General features: G+C 37.4%; 5 protein-coding genes and 1 pseudogene across 9 annotated transcripts; 3 read left to right on the top strand and 3 right to left on the bottom strand.

Annotated features, from left to right (window-relative positions):
* Positions 1 to 953: 953 nt before the first annotated feature.
* On the bottom strand, positions 954 to 3,974 carry CRB (chloroplast RNA binding protein). The gene is made up of 10 exons (XM_086246680.1): positions 3,793 to 3,974; positions 3,577 to 3,711; positions 3,362 to 3,448; positions 3,172 to 3,262; positions 3,001 to 3,055; positions 2,797 to 2,857; positions 1,872 to 2,093; positions 1,672 to 1,788; positions 1,496 to 1,585; positions 954 to 1,282 (listed from the first exon to the last, which is right to left on the bottom strand). The coding sequence occupies exons 1-10, from the start codon at positions 3,901 to 3,903 to the stop codon at positions 1,103 to 1,105; spliced, it is 1,149 nt and encodes a 382-aa protein (XP_086102806.1). The 5' UTR covers positions 3,904 to 3,974; the 3' UTR covers positions 954 to 1,102.
* A 369-nt stretch (positions 3,975 to 4,343) lies between these two features.
* ZIP4 (Clathrin adaptor complexes medium subunit family protein) lies at positions 4,344 to 8,126 on the top strand. 3 transcript variants are annotated; one of them, XM_086247578.1, is made up of 8 exons: positions 4,344 to 4,414; positions 5,224 to 5,291; positions 5,512 to 5,611; positions 5,829 to 5,939; positions 6,029 to 6,118; positions 6,412 to 6,869; positions 7,113 to 7,320; positions 7,593 to 8,126. In XM_086247578.1, the coding sequence occupies exons 2-8, from the start codon at positions 5,257 to 5,259 to the stop codon at positions 7,839 to 7,841; spliced, it is 1,251 nt and encodes a 416-aa protein (XP_086103704.1). In that variant the 5' UTR covers positions 4,344 to 4,414; positions 5,224 to 5,256; the 3' UTR covers positions 7,842 to 8,126. The 3 variants fall into 3 exon arrangements, with proteins under 3 accessions (XP_086103704.1, XP_086103701.1, XP_086103703.1); XM_086247575.1 differs by having other exon boundaries at positions 4,345 to 4,414; positions 5,155 to 5,291; XM_086247577.1 differs by having other exon boundaries at positions 4,396 to 4,414; positions 5,171 to 5,291.
* Positions 8,127 to 8,279: 153 nt separating this feature from the next.
* On the bottom strand, positions 8,280 to 10,119 carry PPD1 (Photosystem II reaction center PsbP family protein). 2 transcript variants are annotated; one of them, XM_086246681.1, is made up of 4 exons: positions 9,822 to 10,119; positions 9,561 to 9,659; positions 8,980 to 9,414; positions 8,280 to 8,648 (listed from the first exon to the last, which is right to left on the bottom strand). In XM_086246681.1, the coding sequence occupies exons 1-4, from the start codon at positions 9,924 to 9,926 to the stop codon at positions 8,427 to 8,429; spliced, it is 861 nt and encodes a 286-aa protein (XP_086102807.1). In that variant the 5' UTR covers positions 9,927 to 10,119; the 3' UTR covers positions 8,280 to 8,426. The 2 variants fall into 2 exon arrangements, with proteins under 2 accessions (XP_086102807.1, XP_086102809.1); XM_086246683.1 differs by lacking the exon at positions 9,822 to 10,119 and having other exon boundaries at positions 8,980 to 9,398; positions 9,561 to 9,640.
* Positions 10,120 to 11,181: 1,062 nt separating this feature from the next.
* Positions 11,182 to 15,160, top strand: A/N-INVA (Plant neutral invertase family protein). The gene is made up of 6 exons (XM_086246156.1): positions 11,182 to 12,209; positions 12,332 to 12,491; positions 12,713 to 12,924; positions 13,399 to 13,892; positions 14,033 to 14,081; positions 14,511 to 15,160. Exons 1-6 carry the CDS (start codon positions 11,415 to 11,417, stop codon positions 14,835 to 14,837), a joined length of 2,037 nt encoding a protein of 678 aa, XP_086102282.1. The 5' UTR covers positions 11,182 to 11,414; the 3' UTR covers positions 14,838 to 15,160.
* A 542-nt stretch (positions 15,161 to 15,702) lies between these two features.
* On the bottom strand, positions 15,703 to 19,245 carry LOC147281161 (protein RTF1 homolog pseudogene; annotated as a pseudogene). Its single transcript, XR_015122912.1, has 2 exons — positions 19,143 to 19,245; positions 15,703 to 17,869 (listed from the first exon to the last, which is right to left on the bottom strand). The product of XR_015122912.1 is annotated as a protein RTF1 homolog pseudogene (transcript).
* A 774-nt stretch (positions 19,246 to 20,019) lies between these two features.
* Positions 20,020 to 22,580, top strand: PGN (Tetratricopeptide repeat (TPR)-like superfamily protein). The gene is made up of 2 exons (XM_086248860.1): positions 20,020 to 20,693; positions 20,889 to 22,580. Exons 1-2 carry the CDS (start codon positions 20,082 to 20,084, stop codon positions 22,098 to 22,100), a joined length of 1,824 nt encoding a protein of 607 aa, XP_086104986.1. The 5' UTR covers positions 20,020 to 20,081; the 3' UTR covers positions 22,101 to 22,580.
* Positions 22,581 to 23,020: the final 440 nt, after the last annotated feature.

Raw genomic sequence — 23,020 nt, 5'->3', positions numbered from 1 at the left:
AAATATTTTAAGATAATGTTTTGGACTGTGGATTTGGGCTGACCTATTTATAGTAATAAAATAGCAAAAAATAACTACCGGGTAAAGACTTTTGGCTTTTAAGAATATTCCTTCACATATTCTTGGAGAATTTTCTATTCCTTAAATTTTGGAACTGTGACTTTATGATCAAGATTTTGGGATTTCTTTTGTCCTTCCCTGATTTTGAGTCATTGATTTGTACCTACTTTCCTTATGTTTGAATCATAATCACAATTGATTATAATTTTCTTCTTACAATATGTTATAATTCAGGCGATATTCATTCCTAAAATAGCTTTTTTAGGCTTATAGTTTTTCCAATAAATTTAACAAAATATTCCAACTTTAAATACATATCGTCTTTGAAACGTTCTCTTTAATATACAGTTAGTATGTTATGATATCAGTTAATCACGACCGTTCATTCGACAGAAACATGTATGAATATGTAATTATAATCGACAGACAACCTATTACCACTTATTTTTTTCCTTGCTAAGAGTGTGGCTAACTTGGCTATCAAGCCCATCATTAGATTATAGTCTTTTTTAGGGACCTGTCAAGCCCATCACCGTTTTAACGCCAAGGTTTTCACTTTGTGACACCACAAATGGCCCAAAGCAGTTCTGCAAGACTGCCCACATCAGACTGAGCCCCAGAAAAGAGCATGTGGGCTAAGAGTGGAAGAATGTTAGCATCACTCTTCAGTACTTAGCACTGGGCTCTTCACTGGTAATTCGTGACTGTGTGAAATATGGGACCTTTGCTTCAGAATGGCAGTTGAATCTGACTATTTGATTGCTTGGAATTGTTCATCTTGAGTGTTTGGACTTTGGACCAAGTCCCAACCTCTGAAGTAACATATATTTCCACCTAATATGACATGGACTCTTGTGCAAATATATTTTTCACTCTAATTTAGATTTGAGTCATAACAAATATGTGTTTTTTTTTTTCTTTCTTTCTTTAATATGAAACTGAAACATCACAAAAAGAAGAATTTGATTTACTCTTGATTCTGAATGGAAAATTAATAAAAGGGGAGGAGGAGGCAAATCAAGGGAGCACAGAGATTAGAGGTTTAGCTTTGGAGAACAAGGCTCTTGCCAAGAATGATGTCATCTGTTGAGAAATCAGCTTCTTTCCTGAATGTTCCTCTTCCAAAGTCTAGGTTGTAGGAGTCTGCAAGACCTTCCACCAGGTCAAATTCAGGTTTCCACCCAAGCACGCTCTTTGCTTTGTCAATTGATGCAAAGAAATGCTGCATATCATGTCAACAACACAACAAAAATTGGTTCGATAAGGTTCCAAGTAAGAAAAGTTATTAGTTTTATTTTGCTTATCTTCATACAATTCTTATCCAACATTCTTCAAGATGTCAACTATTTGGTTTTTACAAATAAAGAAAAAATATTTGGTTTTTCAAGCTATGTGTTATCTGCCCAAAAGAAAATTTCTTATTGTTCACATTCACCTGGTCACGAAATGGAAATGCCTTCTTCTTTCCAAAATCAAACTCCTTAGGGTTGTAGTGAATGATCTCAGGCTCAGGGAAACCAGCAGCCTAACAAAAGCGAAAAGAAATGAGAAACTTCAATTTGAGAGCACAATTTTTTTTTGTCCATATAGAGCAGTATCAGCAACCATTACCTTTGCACATGCTTTTGCTAAGCCATCAAAGGTGACATATTTTTCTCCAGAGATGTTGAATACTTGTTTGCTGGCCTTTTCATTACCAAGAACCTGAACAAAGGCTGTTGCTAAGTCCTGCAAAACAAAATCATATAAAAAACTTGCCATTATGTGCAATATATATCTACAAATATATTAACATTGCAACTTTCACTAACCTTAACATGACCAAGTTGTGTTATTTGTATTCCTGAATTCGGAATTGGGATTGGGCGGCCAGCTTTCAACCGGTGGAAGAACCACTCTTCAACAGGGTTATAGTTCAAAGGTCCATAAATGTAGACTGGTCTTATAGAAGTCCAATTAACACCCCTTGATTCAAGCAAGCTCTCTGTCTCAAGCTTTCCCTTGTGCCTGCTCTTTGGATCAACTGCATCGGTCTATCACCAGGCACCATCAAGTTAAGAAAAATGGAAAGATGACTAAAATGAAATTGGGAGGAGAAAAAGATTTATACAGAGAAAACAAGTTAGGAAGAGCATCATCAAGACTCTAGAACAAGAAATTAAGCTTGAAGTTTCAAACTCCGATGACAAGATTGCTTTCAATCACAGTAGAAGAGTAGGATTGGAAACTATGAACTTCGGCTAAGCAGAGATTAAGCTCTTTGAGTTTACAATGAGAAAAGCATGTTTGCATCTTCTGAAAGGCCCAATTCAGGTAGGTCAAGCTTGGATTTGTTTCAATTATTTACAAGCCTAAAGATACAGAACAAACTTAGACTTTAGAAAAACACCCTCAACATGGTAGTGTAGACAAGGGCAGAGGGATTTAGCAATCATTGACATATGGCATGTCACTTATCAGTTCACAAGAAAGCTGAATTTTTAGTATCATCTGTAGGAGATAGGTAAGGAAAGAAAAGTTCCAATCCATGTATCACTTTAGTGTCAGATCATTGTATCATCAAGACATTTTTAACTATTTCATCTGCTCAAATCAAGTCATAAAGTTTAAGAACCTTTTTCTGGTAAATGCATGCTCTTTGATACCATTTAACTCATGCCTTCATTAATCATCACTTTAAACAAAGAACTGACATCCCAAAAAATGAAAGTAAGCTATATATAACATCATACATACCTCAAAGTGAGGTAATTGATCAGATTTGAGATAGACACCGGCTGAAGAGCAGTATATGTACCTGAGAATCAGAATTCTTAAATCTTTCAAAATTTTCCATCATATGGAAGGCAAAAGAACTGCACTTTTCAATCTTTTTAGCATCAAATCATTGGTTGCTTTATAATTAGATGAGAAAATTCATTAGAAGGCTTAAGAGCTTACTGTTCCAACTTCGGTAGTCCATCCAGTATGGGAACAATTTCCTCTGCCTCTCGTCCTGAAAATTTCCGAGAGAAGTTGATTTTATGTAGCACAAGAGTAAGTTAAAGTAAAACTGTATGTTTCTAGTGGAAAAACGCAAAGTACAGAGGCTAAGTGTAAGATTGTGCACACCATTTATATCATAAACAACATCAAAGCCTTCAGCTGAAAGACTGGATTTCACAAATTCAAAGTCCTTTCTGTCTCCTTTCAAATGCAAAATCTAGCAAAACATAGATTATTAAAAAATGGAAAGTGGAAATCTGGGAAAACATTTCAAGTTAATAAACTTTCAAGGCCTTAGTGGGCACCATTAATATACCTTTGAAGAAAAATCTATGTATTCCTTATCCGATTCACCTGGAAACTGTTGAGTGATGGGTGCTTTTCCTCTGGTGAACAAAGTCACCTACCAAAATAAACAACATGATGTCACCAAACTTGATACAATCCAAGTTGCAGAAAATAAGAAAAATAAAAACAAAAGCATTTAAAGGGTAAAGTTTGAAACTTGAAATTGAGAATGGCAAACTATACCTGATGACCCTCTTTGACAAGGAGTCTTGACAAGAAGACACCAATGAACCGAGTGCCCCCCATTACAAGAATCTTCTTTGCACTTGATGCTGTAACTTGCAATGCTCCTTTTGGCTGTGACACCCTTCTTTTACACTGCAACAGCAGATGGGTATGCTTAGAAATGCATGTAATGCAGCAAATTGAGAGAGAGAGAGAGAGAGAGAGAGAGAGGACCTGGAGTTGAGAGTGGAGTAGTCTGGTGCCATTGAAGTCAGAGAGAGAGGAAGGAGGGAGGAGAGAGAAAGAAGGTTGTCTCTGCTGTTGCACAGCCACCAACCTTGCCATGCTTAATCAACCAACCTTTCTTCTTCTTCTTTCTCTCTTTTGGGTTTTGTTTTTTTGGGTCTGAAATTCTTGAAATATTCATATTTCTTCTTCTTCTTCTTTGGCTGTTCTCTCATTCGAACATTCAGTCAGGATAAGACGGTATGACCCACACACTCTCTTGGGATTTTTAATATCCACACTCTAGCGACTCCACAGCCTCTCATTCAACCACTCAAAAACGGTATCGTTCTCAAACTGAACGCCTGAACGGTGTCGTCAGGAGCCACTGCTCTCGCGCCTTATAAAACGGCCAATTCCCATTGCTCCAAAACGGCGCGTTTATGAGCTGAATTGCAGGTTCGGTTTGGACTTTTGAGTTGGGCTTGGGTTTGGGCTTTTCTTACGTTCGCGCCTTAAAAAAGGCCCAGTGGCCAGCAAGCAAAATCTAACGAGAACAAGGAAAAGGGTACGAAGAAGACGGGTTCTACTGTGCTGTCAGCTGTGCCATTGCTGGTGAAGAGCTAAGCAGGTTTTTTTTTTTTTTTAATAAATTTTTTTCCTTTGCACTCTTCCTCACTCTCAGACGATAAGCACAACCAATTCCTCAATTGGTTTTGCTATCTCTCTGACTCTCTGTTTGGTCGCTGAGAAAACGCAGAAAACTAAAGAAAAATCAATACTTGATGTCAAAGTGCTTCGATTTTAATCAAAATGCCCAACATGCGAATCACATAGCTCAAATTAATTGATTCCTTAATTTCACGGCGTCGTCTGTCATAGTTTTTCTCACCCCCTATTATTTTTTCTTATTCACTTCAAATTTTGTTTAACACTGAACCAATTAATGTGCAAATTCTAGAGAATTTGGTTTTCAGATCTATATGTTATTCAAGTGGTTCACTGTTAAAACTGCAAATAGATGTTTTGCTTTGACTGTTAAATTTCCAAGTTTTGGTTGTGAGGATGCTAATTTTCAGTAAAGTTTATGGTTATTGCATTTGATAAAGAGATCCAATTTAGCTTTCTTTTTTTTTTCTAAAAAAATGTATTTGTGTTTTGTTATTGCCTTTTTGGGAATGTAACTGGAGAAGTTTATGGTTTGTAATTGGATATGATTTGAGGATTTTGTTGTGTTTCAAACAGTTAGTGTTAGTGTTGTATAGTAAATAAGTGTAAAGTTGAAGGTATAGAAGAGAGATTGGTCTTCAAATTCTGAATTCTATGATATCTATACACTTTTAAATTATTGTAGTTATTTGTGCTTCTCAGAAATATTTCTTCACAGAGATATATGGTAATAATCTGCGGTTATATTCATCTCCATAATCTACACCACAGTTAAATTTACCACCTCAAGGAAAAGAGAGAGACATGTTGCAGTGCATATTTCTGCTATCGGATTCTGGGTGAGTCGCCAAATCTTTGAGTTCTATTATGTCAAATCTAACTAATATTATTTATAGCTATTTTGTTTAATCTCATAAACCCACTTGTAATTGTATTTCTTTTATTTATTGATTTATTAAACTTGTCAAGAGATTTTCGCATTTGATCTCCAAATTTGATTGATGGGTTTTATTAGGACATAACAGATTTTATTTTATGTTAATTTTTGGGATTTCACAGTGAGGTAATGCTAGAGAAACAGCTTACTGGGCAACGTGTGGACCGTTCCATATGTGCATGGTTCTGGGAACATGCCATTTCTCAAGGTGATTCCTCCAAGGTACCTGTGGCAATTTGGCTTCCTTTTATTATTTCCTATTTGCCAAGTTATATATTTTTTTAGCCTCATTCTTAATTTCTTAACTTGTTGGTCCATCAGATTATCAGTTTCATGTGGGTCTCTTTTTACTTCTGTTATTTATTAATTCAAGTTGATATGGTTGGCTTGTGTGCTTATCATGCCACTTCTTACACCATGTTTGTGGTGTTGTTATTAGCTGCAACCGGTAATTGCTTCACCAACACATTATCTTTTCCAAATTCTTCGCGAGGGGATTACATTTTTAGCTTGTACCCAAGTTGAAATGCCGCCTTTGATGGGCATTGAGGTGAATATCCTAGCTGAATCTGCTTTATATTTTATAATGTCATTTTGTATGTGTAGAACAAGATTAAACTTTAACCATTTGATTTGTAGTTTCTTTGCAGGGTAGCTGATGTCCTCTCAGATTATCTTGGCGGCTTGAATGAAGACTTGATAAAAGATAACTTTATCATCGTATATGAGGTAATTGTCTTAATTATAGTGTTTCTCCTTATTGTGGTTTTCATAAGTGAATGCTTAAATATCATCTAGTGTCTTAATTACTTTCTCCCAGAATGGATATGTGTGATTGTTGTTTAAACCACTTATAATGTAGAATGTTAACAAAAAGTGAACAAGTTCAACATTGTACCCTCCATGGTTGTGATTGTCTAGTGACTAGGACCTTTCTGCTAATTAAATATCATCTAGTGTTTTCCATGATGCTTACGTATTGCCTGAATTAAACTGACCACAATCTTTATTGCAATTTTCAGCTTCTGGATGAGATGATTGACAATGGCTTCCCTCTCACCACAGAACCTAATATTCTGAGAGAGATGATTGCTCCACCAAATATAGTTGCCAAGGTATTGAGTGTTGTGACAGGCAACAGTTCCAACATGAGTGACACACTTCCAGGTGCAACATCATCTTGCATTCCATGGAGAACAACAGACACGAAATATGCTACCAATGAAGTTTATGTTGATCTTGTTGAAGAAATGGATGCAATTGTAAACAGGGATGGGGTCCTGGTGAAATGCGAGATATATGGTGAAGTTCAAGTAAACTCCCATCTCTCAGGTGTTCCTGATTTGAATTTTTCATTTGCAAACCCTTCTATTCTTGATGATGTAAGATTCCATCCATGTGTTCGGTTTCGCCCTTGGGAATCCCATCAAATTCTGTCATTTGTACCTCCTGATGGACAGTTCAAGCTAATGAGTTACAGGTGTGTGGTGTTAAAGGGTCACTTGCGTTCTTAAGATTTACTTTCTTTTTATGGAAGTTTGGGAAGATACTTTAGCTTACTTGTCAGGGTAATATAGTCAATTTCTCTGGTCTCAATATCTAAATGGTTGATATGGGTGAGTTTGGGGGAAAATACTAAGCTTACATATTAGTGTGCAGTATTTCGGTATCTTTGTTCTTGTTTTATGCTATTTTCTAAATAACCTTATGTGCCTTTATGCAGGGTTAGAAAGTTGAAGAGCTCTCCAATCTATGTAAAGCCACAGCTAACCTCAGATGCCGGGACATGTCGTGTTAGTGTGTTGGTTGGTATACGAAATGATCCTGGAAAGACAATTGATTCAATAACTGTGCAATTTCAACTGCCTCCATGCATTTTATCTGCTGATCTGACATCAAATTATGGAACAGTGAACATTCTCTCTAATAAGGTACTAATATAGTATTGTCATACAAGTCACATAGCCTTGGCATGATGGCTACCCTTGAATTTTTTATTCTCAATTGTGATACTTAGATGAAATAGTACTTCAGGTCTAAAATATATATATATAGCCAATCCACTTTCGAAAATATTCTTCACAGCTGTTATGCTTTTCGATTGCAATATCTGCAGTTTGCGGGTAAAACTGCCAAGGATGAAATGCATAGTTCTCCTGGTTGGATTTTGATTTTATATAATAAATGCTTCTTGTTTTTGCAGACCTGCTCATGGTCAATTGGGCGGATTCCTAAAGATAAAGCCCCTTCAATGTCTGGTACATTAGTGCTTGAGACAGGATTAGAGCGCCTTCATGTGTTTCCCACATTTCAAGTGGGTTTTAGGATCATGGGTGTTGCTCTCTCTGGCTTGCAAATAGATAAACTTGATTTGAAGAATCAACCAAATCTACCGTACAAAAAGGGTTTTCGGGCTTCCACTCGAGCAGGGGAGTTTGAAGTCAGGTCGTAATCCATCAACATGAACTTTAATTTGTGATGCTGCTCGGAATGAGATTAATTGTCATTATGTACCATAGTGCGGTGGTGCCCTGGGATTATCACTGTGATAGTTTCATTTGTAAATTTGTTTTGTAACATAGCATCCGGTTGGTCTTCAGAATTGATTTCAAATTAACGATTTCTCCCCCTGTACTGAAAACTACAGATTGACAGAACAAATGAAACGAAAAAAAATACTCTTTCTTTGAAACATTGTAGTAAGAATTTTCAATACAATGATATTGGCATTGCCTCATGTTAATGCTTTTAGTTGTGTTTCTTTTCATTTTTTAAACTAAATTCCTTTTCAAGCCAAAGCATCATATTCATCCACTATTTGCTGAGAAAAAATTGGAGTTGAGCACAGTTTCCGATTACAGCAATAACTCAATGTAGGCAATGTAACAAATAAGAGAAAGCATATGAATTAAACAATCAATGTTTCGCAGAACCAGAACTGCAAATTGGCATCTGAAGGGCAAGGGTGACAGGGAAAAGGAAATAGAAAAAGGAATAAGAACCTTGGATTACAAAATTTTGTACAATCTTATGGCACCTAAGCAGCCACCTTGTTCACTCTGAAGGAATCCATGACCTGGCGAAGATCATTTTCTTCTTCTACAAATACATTTTCTGGTGTTTGTAATCTCAACTCGTATAACTGGTTGTTTTCGACTCCTAGAACAGAAAGGTAACGCCTGTCCCATTCCAAACGAACTACTCTGTCTTGTGGCATAACAGCTAGCTCATTGTTGTTTGCATATGATTTTATGTTTACCTGAATAAACCAGTTCAAACAGATAGTAAAGAAATGGTTCTAATAATGCAGTTAAAGAACTAAAACCAAACCCTCTAGGCTCTATAGTTTCAGAAAGAGAACTGCTTTACAGTCTGGGATGTAGTTGCTATATATATACATCAAAATGAGAAATGGTTTCTTCAGAACTCTTTGACATGCATAGTTTTCTTATTGGTATTACTTTCTACCAAAGAAAGGAAGCCTAAAGTTCTTCAACCACCTAATCATATCCAGTAAGGCAGATTATGGCAGATATAATTGTGCTATAAAATGCATAGCACTGACATGTACAACATCACAATCACCTCACCTCAACTTGATAATAAAGCTTCCCATCATCAGCAATTCTTGAAGACGTGGAAAGAATCTTTGATTCGCGCCTCACGCCAAGTCTTGTAGACATGAACTCTGTAAGATACTGTTTAAGTACTTTCTTTCCGGCTTCTTCTGGCGGACCAAGATCTTTAATGCTCTTGTAATTTGAGGATGAAGGAGAGGAAAAACCCACAGAGATATTTTCATCAAGAACATAAGGGTCTCTGAAAAATATGTCTGCTCCAGCACCTCGGACTTGAATCCAGTTCTGAGGGTACTTAAATGAATAGCCGTCAAAAGTATCTATGTATTCCTTGAGCCCGACAGATTGTTGAGCAAATGCAAGACTTTGCAGACTGACTTGGGAGAAGATGCAACCTGACAAGATTAATGCCATTGCACTCCTTCTAGGAACTGCAAAATCTTTAGTCTGATTATATATTAGAAATATATAGTAAGAAGACAGTATTGTGAACTAAGTATTAGCTTTACAGATGACCATTTTATGCATGTTTTCACAATTTTGTGGACGCTTCATGTCAAATTTACAGATTTTTGAAAGAAAATGGTAAATACCTGAAGACCCTCTTTTCCAAAGAGTCTTGACAAGACCTTCTTTGCATTTGATGCTGTAACATGTAATGCTTCCTTTGGCTGTGATACCTTTCTCCTATACTGCAAATGATATATTGATGTTAAAAACTACATGACTTGTACCCAAGCTCAGAGAAAGAGATCACCAAAGCTAGTAGGGAATTGAATGAATTGCTAAACCCAACATTGTGAAACTTGGAACAGAAAGTAGAATAAAATTTGTCAAACAGAGACACACAGAACCTGGAGTTGAGTGTGGAGTCTGGTGCCATTGAAGTCAGAGAGAGAAGGGAGAGGAGAGAAAGAAGGTTGCCTCTGCTGCTGCTGCACCACCACCAACCTTGCCATGTTTCCCTATCCTACTTTCCTTTTCTTGGCTTTTGTTTGTTATATCCACAGCCTATCCATTCATATCATTAACTACTATACCTGATATCTTCTACCATTACTCAGTGCCCACTAAACCACCAGTCAGGCAGTCAGACAAATACTTTACACCCAAAAAATGTTGGAAGAGATAAAAGAAGGAACAGGGGACTTTGAGGCCCAATACCAAGACAGGCCAACAAAGAATGGGCCATATCTTTCAACCTGTTTGCTAGAGCTTTGTATTTTGAGTACTGAACAATATTTACCTCAAAAATCCGGTGGGAGGAGCTCCTCTAACCTCTTCTCACAAAAATATGTGATTTTATTTGAAATGAAAATGATTAAAAAATATATATTTTTGTGAGAGAGGGTTGAAACAAGTATTGTTCCTTAGACATTCCACATATTTAGGTATCCAAAGGTTAATATTGAGATCACATTACTTATACACTAAGTTCACTAACCTGAACTTTTTAGTATTTGTATCAGCAAGTAAACATTATATATGTATAAAGTAAGAACCAACTCAAACTCAGCTAATTTTATATCGAAGTAGAAGTCATGTTATTTTTTTGTTTTGAAGAAGTCATGTTAATAGGTCTTAATAAGTTAGGCTTGCTACATCATCTCCCAAAAAAGTGCAGTGACCAAACCAAAAACTTGAGAAATTGGCATGGTATTAGTGGTGCATATAATCCTGGGGTTTGAGATATGAGAAGTAGTGGGTAGCATTCCTTGTACACGTCACCCAAACTTATCCTCTCTAGTGTCTACACGTGCAAACATGTTGGCCGAAAGCCTTACGTCCACGAAATAAACGGCCATAACGAAAATTAGTAAATACCAAGATAAAATAGAAAACTGCTATATTTTCGAATGATTCAATTAATATCTATATCAAATTATAAATCTTTATCTACCCCAAGTTTTTTCTTTTTCTGCTAAATAAGTCTCCTTATAAATTATCTTAGACATAAATAGAAAGCTCAATCTATGCTCACACAATTGATATCTATATCTTTCTTTTTCTGAAAATAATTTAAAAAATTATAATTGTAATTTTAAATGAATTAAATTCTAATTAATTATAATTATAGTATATCATCTGTATTATTAAAAAGAAACTCAGGGGTGCTTCAGTAATTTAAGTATTAAAAATAAATTAACTTTGCCAGGCCAGCCCTTTCCTCCCTCTCTCCACCGCCTTCGTATTAAAGCCAACTTCCCTGTTAATTTAGAGCCAATCTCTCTTCCAAAAATTTCAGACACCATTTCTTTTGCTACAATTTCTCTTCCTCCCATGAACGACATCTCTCTCTGTAAGTTCGACGAAAATCCCAACTCTCTATCCAACATCTCAATCTTCAAAGGATCAGGATAACTGTATATGCATATAGTTATAATATTATCTCATTCATCCGTTAAAGATTTGATTTTGCTGATCAATCATACTTCATATTCTTTGTTATGAATTCCCTTAGTATTCTTTGCCACTCTACAATGAAACCCGCTTGTAGAATCCTAATTAGTTGTCGAAACTCGGCGTTTTTCCGGTTCCCACCTGCAAAATGCCACCATGGTTTAACCAAGAAAGGAAATTTATCCAAGTTTAGCCTCAATTTTGAGCAGAACTGCCAATATCACACCTACCCTTTTCGTATATCGGGCTTTGGGCATGTTTTGGATGATACACGGAAGACTCTTCCGGTTCCCAGTTGGAGTTTTGGCCAATCTGGGGTTATATCTAGGTCTTGTAGTGTTGCCACAACTAGTAGGGGTGTTTCTTTTATTTCCAGTCTTCAATCCAAGGCTCGTGAACTCTCGACGTCGGTTGAGACCCGTGTGAATGACAACAACTTTGAGAGAATATATGTTCAGGGTGGTGTAAATGTGAAGCCTTTGGTAGTGGAAAGAATTGATAAGGATGAGAACATTGTGGGAGAGGAAGAGTCTAGGATAGAAGTTACTGATGAAAAAGTGAATGCAAAGAATCTGGAGGGTTTGAATGAGGCTAAGGTTGTGAGTTTCGAGAGGGAGTATTCGGATATTGAGAACGAGGCGTGGAGGCTATTGAGGGATTCAGTTGTGACGTATTGTGGCAGTCCTGTGGGGACTGTGGCAGCAAATGATCCGGTTGATAAGCAACCATTGAATTATGATCAGGTCTTTATCCGCGATTTCATTCCATCAGCCCTTGCTTTCTTGCTTAAGGGAGAAGGTGAGATTGTGAGGAACTTCCTCCTTCATACATTGCAATTGCAGGTAGCATTCATATCCACTCATCTTGCTGTGGTCTTTCATGTTGACCATACTGATTGCGTAATGTACCTTGAATTAATGTTTCAGGTTTCTTGAATTCTAATTAAATGTTGCTTTTATCTTAGAGTTGGGAGAAAACTGTTGATTGCTATAGCCCAGGGCAGGGGTTGATGCCTGCAAGTTTTAAAGTTAGAACTGTGCCTCTTGATGGGAATAAATTTGAAGAAGTTTTAGATCCAGATTTTGGTGAATCAGCTATTGGCCGTGTTGCACCCGTGGATTCTGGTAAGCTTATTAGAACTTTATTGATTGTTCCAATAAGAAATCTAAATCTTTTGATGGATACTGCACACAGTCTGCTGTTACTGCCATCCAGGTGTTATTGGATGCTCATCCTGTGAATTTTGTAAATGCTCCATAGTAGGAATTTCCTTTTTAATGAACTTCCTTAGTTATGGCATCTAATGAATAATGATTGTTGTTTGTGCCTTTAACTTCTCTCCCAGGATTATGGTGGATTATCCTATTGAGGGCTTACGGGAAGATAACTGGTGACTATGGATTACAGGAAAGGGTGGATGTTCAAACAGGATTGAAAATGATCCTGAACTTGTGCTTAACTGATGGGTTTGATATGTTCCCTTCTCTTTTAGTCACGGATGGCTCCTGCATGATAGACCGGCGGATGGGTATCCACGGCCATCCCCTTGAGATCCAAGTGAGTTATTTCATTCAGTAGTTTCCATAGTTGCTATTGTCCTGGAGGGTGCATTTTAGGTGTTAAAGGAATTCATCAATTAGTGTTGTTTGCGACATGAAATATCTATCTAGTTGGGAAGCCAATAGGTCTATGGAATGTCACACTTAAACCTTACCGTTTTTTTTTTTTTGGGTGTCTTGGTAGCTTTCTAGAGACTGTAAACAAGGACTTGGAACAGGTTTATGCCCAAATTAATGATGTTGACAGTTTCCTTCTTGAACATAAATCCTGAAAATTGTTGAAACCAAGTTTTCTAGAATCTTGACTGTGTCTTGCTCATTTCCTTTTGCTTGATATCATACCAGTTTTTATATGGTCCTATATATATCTTTATCACGACCATGTGTTATAAATTTTTCTTCAGCATATTCAACTTTATTTATGTTACCTCACCTTTGGCTATTATCATTTATGCGAAGTTTGATTATTCAGGCCTTATTTTACTCAGCTCTACGGTGCTCCCGTGAGATGCTTGCCCTAAATGATGGATCCAAGAATTTGGTAAGGGCCATCAACAACAGACTCAGCGCTTTGTCATTCCACATCAGAGAATATTACTGGGTGGATATGAAAAAGATGAATGAGATATATCGTTATAAGACAGAAGAGTACTCTACGGAGGCCACAAACAAGTTCAATATCTATCCTGAACAAATTCCTTTATGGTTAATGGACTGGATTCCAGAGGAAGGCGGGTTTTTTATTGGCAATCTACAACCAGCTCACATGGACTTCAGGTTTTTCACTCTTGGAAATCTTTGGTCCATTGTTTCATCTTTGGGTACTCCAAAGCAAAATGATGCTGTATTGAATTTGATCGAAGCCAAATGGGATGATCTCGTGGGGCATATGCCACTTAAGATATGTTATCCTGCCTTGGAATTTGAAGAGTGGCGCATAATCACTGGCAGTGACCCAAAGAACACGTGAGTTGGCTGCACATATTTATTTGCTGTTTGTATGTTTTGGAGCATTATAAATTTGTATGGCATCTAGAGCTAATTGTTTTGTTGTACCATCACATTTGTTCATGACCACTGACATATGTTTGTCTCAACTCCTACAGCCCTTGGTCATATCATAATGGTGGATCTTGGCCGACACTCCTGTGGCAGGTAAGCCTTGCCTTGATTGCAGTATATATGTTTTGAGGAATGCTCAAGAAATAAGGACTTTTTATAGAATTAGATGTCACGGTGCCTGTCATGATATTACCACTGGCTACCTCTGTTAGTGGATTGGCAACTATCACAATTTTAAAGTAGTTATGGTCTAGTAGCTGGAACCAGTGGTGAAGTTAGGCAGGGTAGGTAGTAGAGACTTAGAAAGATGACCTATGACCATGTTCGGCATGCCTCCCCTCTCCTTTAAATATGTATGGAGTTGATCGCGGAATTAAAGATATCGCATGCATGAACTGAATTTGTTGCAATTACCGAGTATGTGTCCATTTGTATATGGCGTGCAAGATACAAGCTTGTTTTCATTGTTGAGGTATTCAATTTAGATTTACTCTCTAAAATGCTTTGGCTATCCTATTTCAGTTCGCATTGGCATGCATCAAGATGGGCAGAATTGAACTAGCTGAAAAAGCCACTGCTTTGGCTGAGAAGAGGCTTCAAGTTGACCGCTGGCCTGAATATTATGATACCCGAACAGGGAAGTTCATTGGAAAGCAATCGCGGCTTCACCAAACATGGACCATTGCTGGGTTCCTTACTACTAAAATGCTGTTGGAGAATCCAGAGAAAGCGGCCTTGTTATTCTGGGAGGAAGATTATGAGCTTCTTGAGATCTGCGTTTGTGCACTTAGCAAGAGTGGCCGTAAAAAATGCTCAAGAGGTGCTGCTAAGTCTCAGATTCTTATATAATGAGACTCCATTCTTTCAAGGGCAAAATATTTTGCCTTTGTATTGTACAGCTACAAGTTTAGGATAGGGTACGAGCAAGTTGGATAGAGAACAGTCGTTCACTTCCAAAGTGTATGATTAAGCATTCGTTTCATACACCTTTTTTTTTTCTTTTTCTGTACAATAATCATTTGTTTGTCATCCGATTAATTAGTTAAGTTGATCGGAATGGACATTTAAAATGACAAGTATGGAGGGATATCTTCGTCTTCTCTGTATGTAAATTACTTATAGCAATCATAACATGTATACATGCATCTTACAGATACCTTTTGTATATACCAATTAACACTAAATAATGATAATTAAATTGTATATACCAGCGTAAGAGTTGGTTTTTGACAATTAATCTATTCAATTATCAATATTTTCTTTGGCAGTACGGCTTTTAAAACTAGACCATCAAAATTTTTGATGTATAAGAGAGTTGGTAATTGTCACTAAATGATCAGCTCATACAAGTAAATTAGTGATGGTAAGATTGGAACTCCCCAACATCCTAAGCATGTGCAAGTAAATGGAACAATAGAGCTCATCCTTGGTTGGCAGTGGCACCTTTTATGTGAAGAAAATATTCTTCTGTTTTCATTTCTCATTTATGATATTACGCGTGAATTGCTGTTAGTTCACTTGGTTGAGATTTTTTTATTTAATTATGGAAGGTACAAGCTGCAAAATTTTAGTGCACAAAATAATTTTATACCCAATGAAGAAAATGGTCTATTCTGTTTTTCACAGATTTAAGGCTCATCACAGCATTAGTAAAAATAAATTAGATAATGCCATATGCTAAATTGACCAAATGGACTGAAAATTCCTCGAAAGTTAGTTTTTTTTTTTTTAAAAGAGCCATACCCGTACCCATAGAAAGGTGCATATAATTTATCCAAACTCAATAACAGATCAAACCCACAAAAGTGGTTCCCCAACAAGCAGACCAAAGCCATTACCTGAATGTATACTTGGGTGGAGCATCTGGTTTCAGAGGAGCCCTCTTCTTCTCTTATAGTCACTAACTGTCAGTGTCAAAGCATGTCTCCTCCCATCATTCTGTGGCACTCGGTACCCAACTGTTCCTTCTATCCTTTGTTTCCTCGCCAAGTATCCAACATGAGCACCCTGAGGTCCACCAAACTTCTGAAGCACTGCCAAAGAGATTGGCAGCTTAAAATTGTGCAGCATATATGACTCTGTCCCTTTATCCACAGGAGCACTTGTATCAACCAACTTCCCAGCACCAGCTGCAGCTTCTAAGGCTGCTGCTGTTGCTTCGATGCCAAGCTCTCCTGTTACTTTTGCTCCTGTCTCATTGCTGGCTACACCTTTAGTTCCATCTGTTGCCTCAGCAGCTTCATCTCCTCCTCCAGGCTTCGAAACATAGTAATTTCTCGATCTAGTCCATCTTCTTGAGAATGGATCATAACCAGCCTCCCCAGCTTTCAGATTCATATTCACTAGTTTCAATCCTGAAGCATTTTTAAAATTCTCGAACTTGTTCTTCCTGTTCATCTCAGCTAACCTACTAGCCTTGGAATCTTTCTCCTGGGCTTGCCTGGATGCTTCCAATTCCTGGAGCCTTGTCTTGACCCTCTCAACTTCCACCTCATCACACTTACTTTCTGCAACTTCCAACTGCCTCCTCAAGCGATCCTTCTCAACTGCAATGTTTACTGGCCTTGATGAGGCTTTTTTATCCTGCAACATCTGCTTCACAGTGGTTGCTGAGTAAACAAATGTGTTGGATTTTTGTAGGGTCTCCCTCTTTTCTAATACATCCTGTTTGCTTGGCATTCGGCCAGCACTATGCTCCACTTCCTTAAACCACTGGTTAAACTCCTCCTCCTGAGGAACAGAATCTGAGACCATAGCCATCTGCCACTTGGAAGCAGAACTTTCATTGCCCCAAACACAATTCAAATATTTATGTGTGATTTTACCCTCAAGCTTGTACTTCCGGTCAGGATCTGTGGCATCCACACTCTGAACCATGCAAAGCCTGTACACAGGGCCGTTTGGAGATATCCCATATCCAACCCTAACAAAGCAACCCACAATTAACTCCTCAAAAAATGGTTCCATAAACCATTTTGCAAGTTTTGACCTTGGGATAGTAATTTCCTTTATGTCCCGAAATGTTGGTGGCTCTGACCTTTCCTCATCGCTGTCAAGCAATTCACCATCTGCACTTGATGCTTCATCTTCAGTATGTAGCCCACCAACATTCTCACTTTGATTGGAGATACTCAGATTCGCTGCAGCAAGGGCTTTACACGTGATTGGAGAAATACCCTGGCTACCTGCACTTCCTCTTTCTGTGTCCCTCAACTTATGGTGAGCCTTCGAGTCTTGTTGCTTCAGACGTTTTGCTCGTAATTGATTCAATACATCATCCATAGCAGCTGACTTGTCAGCAGTCCTAGCTGATGAGCGTACACCGCGAGACAATGGAAGAGGAGAAGTATCTTTCCTTGATTGGGTAGATCTTGCATTGCCTCTCTTTGATCTCAATTTCTCCATGAAATCCTTACCATCTTTCTTATCTGCTCGATCTGTCAAAATCATCTCTCTTTCAAGTTCACTCAACTCTTGCAGCCATTTCCGGTCAGCATCATTCTTGTATAGATCAGGGCCAATATCAGATTCACCACTGCTTTCACCCTCATGATCAGAACCATCATCGCCATAATTGCATTCTTCATCACTGCCTTCTTCAGTAGGGTCAAGCCTCTTCTTCAGAGGTACTTGAGTGGGCTTCCTGCTTGCATAACTACGATCATCATCTGAGTCTTCATTCCTGGAGTCAATTCTATCACCAGAATATGAACCTCTGTGTTTCTTTCTAGAAGGTGCAAGTTGGTGTCGGTTTTTCCCAGCTGCAGTGGTTCTTCCCGCTGCCTCAAGGAGCAAATTTTCCAAGTCTGCCATGGCTTGCTGTCTGCCTCTAGGCAACAGACTACAGTAATGCTTCTCCCAAATAGGTTGCAATGTGCTGACTATTTCATTCAACCATAAGACAAAACATCGACATATACTCAGGAGATGTTTCATTAATAATAGTTAACAAAAGAATATCAAAACAAAATGGTCACATACTGGTCACATTCGATTTACAATATATGATTTACAAGGAATGATGGTTTTTCATGTCAATGTAGGAAAACTCAAAATCAGAGAGTGGCACTCAGAATCTTTCTTAATGCATAGGATAGCAATGCAGGTGAAGTTGACACCACACTGAATGAAGATATTCAGTAACATTCTAATGCAAAGAAAGTTAAATCCTAGATTCTTTTATTTAATAATTGATCTTAGAATGCCGTCATCACTCACACACAGATAGAGAATACTAGGTTCACAATGTCACCATTATCCCACCACATGGTTAATGAACAAGAATCTTTATGAGGCTAACAGAAATTAATTATTCAAAAAGAATAATATCCTGATGAGTCTAAGAGATTGAATACATTCTACATGCTCTTTTCTCTCATAAATTTTTAACACATTCATCTCAGGAGATATATTGCCAAAGCATGAGGAAATAAAAGAACCCCCACCTAATTCAACTGATAAGAAAAGTGACAGACAGGACAAACAGATACTAGTTTCTAATATTTCCAAACTAATTCATTTTCCAAATAATTTTCTGTTTTAAGGGATTCCAAAATGCAAATGGCCATTAAATATCTTATTAAAGTAAAGGCTTTCCGAAGGACTAGTCAAAAATCAAAATGCCACCTAAATTTCCAGCAGAAACAATTTTAAAACTTCCCCCACTAATATGACAATGAGAATATGAAAAAGGAGAAACTAAAACAACAAAATACAAAAAAATAAAATAATAATAATAAGTAGGACACGAAAAGTATATCACTAAATGGATCACAAAAAAAAAAAAAAAAAAAAAAAGAGAATAAAACAGAGAAAATAAACCAAACCCAATTGTGAAACACTGAAACCCCAGCATTAGACCAGAAACCCATGACCAGAGAGGCCCAAAGTCTCTAATTTATGCACCAAACCATAACAATCAAATGAGAATAGCATGCAGGTGTTAAAGTAAAACGCCTATAGGCTACAGTTGCTCAAGGAGACGAGAACCCAAAGAAAGAGTTGCAAATCTACAACCTATCATTTAACTCTTCTAGCACAGCAGAAGAGTTAAATCAACCAAGGGAAGAACAACAACTTTAATATCTCCAAAAGAAAACATATAAACCCATGTTTGATTGCTGAGAAAATCTGAGGGAACGAAAAAGATGATACCTTTACGGCTTTACAGGGACGTTTGGTGTCCGAGAAAGTGCCGGAAAGTGGACAGAAAGTGATTCGTAGAGTGGAATGTGAGAGGACCCTGCTCTGGCGGCACGTATGCAGTGCACCACCCGACGAGTGTGCCATATATACAGAGGACTATAGGAGGTTGGTTAATAGCTAACACTCCAAGATAAAAAAGGAAAATAATATAATTTGCAACATAAAATAATTATTATTATAAATTTGGCGGTGGGGCCCGCATAATAATTTTATAATTAAAGGGTTAAGCATATGATTAACATATGTGAGAGATTGTATATCTCCGTCGCTTATTAGAAGAAAATTGTTAGAGTTTTTAAATTTGTATCTCAAATTTAGATCTAAATGATTTGATAATGATATATAAAACATATTCAAATGATGTAAATGTTGTTCGTGTTAAGAATTTATATTAAAATAAATAAAGGTATGATGATATCGTTAACATAAGTACAAAGTTAATATTATAAACTCATATGTGAAATGTTTTCTTCTAGAGGGGTACCAACATAACATGATAATATTATTATCAACTAGTTATTAATTTAGTAACATTTCTTTACTTATTATTGAGAGAAGTCCCAAATTTCAAACCTCACTTCTCTGGAAAAAAAAAAAAAAAAAAAAGGAATATATATTATAAATAATTATAGGAATTCCAAAATTGAAATCTCATATGCTTGTATAAGGGTTCACCCACATTCATTATAGGCAAAAAAAAATGTTGGGCATTAGCCCGTCTCATGAATATTGTATAATGGGCATGTCCTGTGGGATATGAACCCATTTATTCGATAAATATTCAACAACTCAAAAGCTTTTTTTTGTTTTTGTGGTCAAGCATCAACTCTATAGCTTGGTTCATAAGTTGGAGTTTGAAAACTTGATCATGTGCAAGTGCAATAGAAAATGAGCACACAAAAAATACTATCCAGGTCTCATTTCCACCCCATACCACCCTTAATTAGAAACTCACTTCAGTGGGCCCAGGACTGCACCATCCAATCAAACCCTCCATTTTTACGAAAGGGTCCCCATATTTTAGCCACAGATTTAATTAAATCATACTTTGAAAAGGGCTTAACCAAAGAAGCACGTATGCTGTTCGATGAAATGCCTGAGAGAGACGTGGTTGCATGGACAGCTATGATTGCTGGGTACACGTCTTGCAGTCACCACAGCCATGCATGGACTATGTTCTGTGAGATGGTGAAGAATGAAATGAACCCAAATGCTTTTACTTTTTCTAGTGTACTTAAGGCTTGTAAAGGCATGAAAGCTCTTTCATGTGGTGCATTGGTTCATGGGTCGGCTGTTAAGCATGGGATGCAGGGCTCCATGTATGTGGAAAATGCACTCATGGACATGTATGCTACTTGTTGTGCTAGCATGGACGATGCTTGCATAGTCTTTAAGGATATTCATGAAAAGAATGCTGTTACATGGACTACTTTGATCACTGGCTTCACTCACAGAGGTGATGGCTATGGTGGGCTTCAAGTCTTCCGGAAAATGTTGCTGGTAAGTGGCTGAATCATCCTTACATTTCATTAAACTAATTGTGTTTTAGGAGAATGCTACATTTATTTTGTATCTTGTTACAGCATGTGCGCAGAAAATTTCATTTTCATAGAAGAATTCAGTCTTCGGATCAGTTTGCATAACTTTATGCAATGTGCCTAATTTTTTTTGTTTTTTGAATGTATTGGCAAACAGGAGGAAGCGGAACTGAACCCATTTAGCTTTTCAATTGCAATTCGAGCTTGTGCCTCAATTGGCTGGCATACTTTTGGCAAGCAAATACATTCAGCAGTGATTAAACATGGATTTGAGTCCAATCTTCCTGTCATGAATTCCATACTGGATATGTATTGCAGGTTTGGTTGTTTATCAGAGGCAAATCAGTACTTCCATGAAATGACTCAAAGAGATTTGATCACATGGAACACCTTAATTTCCGGATATGAAAGATTTGAACCTAGGGAGTCCCTACGTGTACTTTCTCATATGGACTCAGAAGGCTTTAGTCCGAATTGCTTCACATTTACCAGTGTTATATCCGCCTGTGCTAACATGGCAGTTTTGAACTGCGGGGAACAAGTTCATGGTGGAATTATTCGGAGAGGCCTTGAAAAGAATCTGGCATTGGCTAATGCTCTTATTGACATGTATGCCAAGTGTGGAAGCATAGCCGACTCACACAAAATTTTTAGTGAAATGTCTCGTAGAAATTTAGTCTCCTGGACTTCCATGATGATTGGGTATGGGGCTCATGGATATGGAAAAGAGGCTGTTGGATTGTTTGGTGAGATGGTAAAGTCAGGTATTAGACCTGACCGAATAGTGTTTATGGCTGTTCTGAGTGCTTGCAGCCATGCTGGACTCATTGATGAAGGCTTGATGTATTTCAAATCGATGGTAAATGATTATAAACTTACTCCAGATCAGGACATTTATGGGTGTGTGGTGGATTTGCTAGGCCGTGCTGGGAGAGCTGAGGAGGCTTATGAATTAATAAAGAGTATGCCATTTAAGGCTAACGAGTCTGTTTGGGGTGCACTTCTTGGGGCTTGTAAAGAACATAAGCTTCCACGTTTGGGAAAACTGGCTGCTCGGGGGATATTAGATTTGAGGCCAAATATGGTGGGCACATATGTGATGCTGTCAAATATTTATGCATCTGAAGGTAAATGGGGAGAGTTTGCAAAGATGAGGAAGTTGATGAGAGGTATGGGTAATAAGAAAGAAACAGGAAGGAGTTGGATTGAGGTAAGAAACCAGGTGTATAGTTTTGTTGTAGGAGATGAGGTGGGTTCTCATATTAAGTGGGTGTATGGAATTTTGGATATCCTGATTTGGCATATGAAAGAAGCAGAGTACATAACTGATTTAGATTGCTCTAAACATGACCTAGATGATGGAACTTGAACAGAAGGTGAAGTCAGGGAGCTGAAACATCTTATTGAGAAAACAGAAGGATATTGGAATGTCATTGGATTCTTGTAAACAAGCATCATACTGGACAACATGATAAAGAAGAGCTCGAAGAAGTCAGTTTCAAGGGCCTTTCTTGCAAAGATAACCAGTTTTATTTATTTAAAGCCAATGAAAGAAAGGGCCAGTGGGAGGAGGAAAACTAGCCTCCAAGTTCACTGGAGTAACACATGTGTAACAAGGAGTGTTAGGAACAGATTAGCAACTGTATTTGGTTTAAAAAAAATTGGTTAATTGGGTTTAGTGAAGCCGTGAAGATTATGCTTTATATATCAGTATGTTTCTCATTAGGAGAATCTTCACAAAACCCTCAGCCTAGACCCTAGAAAACACTCCGCCTAAATTTTTCCGCAGAATTTTAATTTGTTTCCAAAGCCATAGACTATGGGAAAATCTGCGATTGTATTGATGAAAAAAGAAAAAACTCGTAAATTATAGATTAGAAAGCTTCCATCTGCGTTCATAAAAAGATGTTTGTCCTAGTTCAATAGACATGGCCTTGGGTTGTGGGTATCAGGTATATTCATTTGGATTATATTTTCCTAAAATACTTTGGGTTGTGGGATAATTGATCCTTTTGGTGCAGAAAATGTCACATACCAATATGAGTTTTTTTTTTGGCACTTAATTGATCAAAATTCAAATTGCTTTTATTTTTTGGAAGACTATTGAACCCAATTATTTTGTATTTTATTCTTAGCTCAACTTTTTGTATGTAATTTTTCCCCACATTTATACTTGCAAAAAGCTACAGTCATTGATAATTTATTCTTGTAGTTTCCTTTTGAGGACCATACCTCTTCAAAGTCCAATTCCTTAAATAAAACCCCCTCTATTAAATCAAACAAGAAAAT

Source organism: Dryas octopetala, chromosome 6 (genome assembly GCF_963921425.1).
Source record: "Dryas octopetala chromosome 6, drDryOcto1.1, whole genome shotgun sequence".
NCBI classification, from domain to species: domain Eukaryota; kingdom Viridiplantae; phylum Streptophyta; class Magnoliopsida; order Rosales; family Rosaceae; genus Dryas; species Dryas octopetala.
Note: the sequence above shows the minus strand (reverse complement) of the source record. Positions and strands in the feature narration are given on the sequence as shown.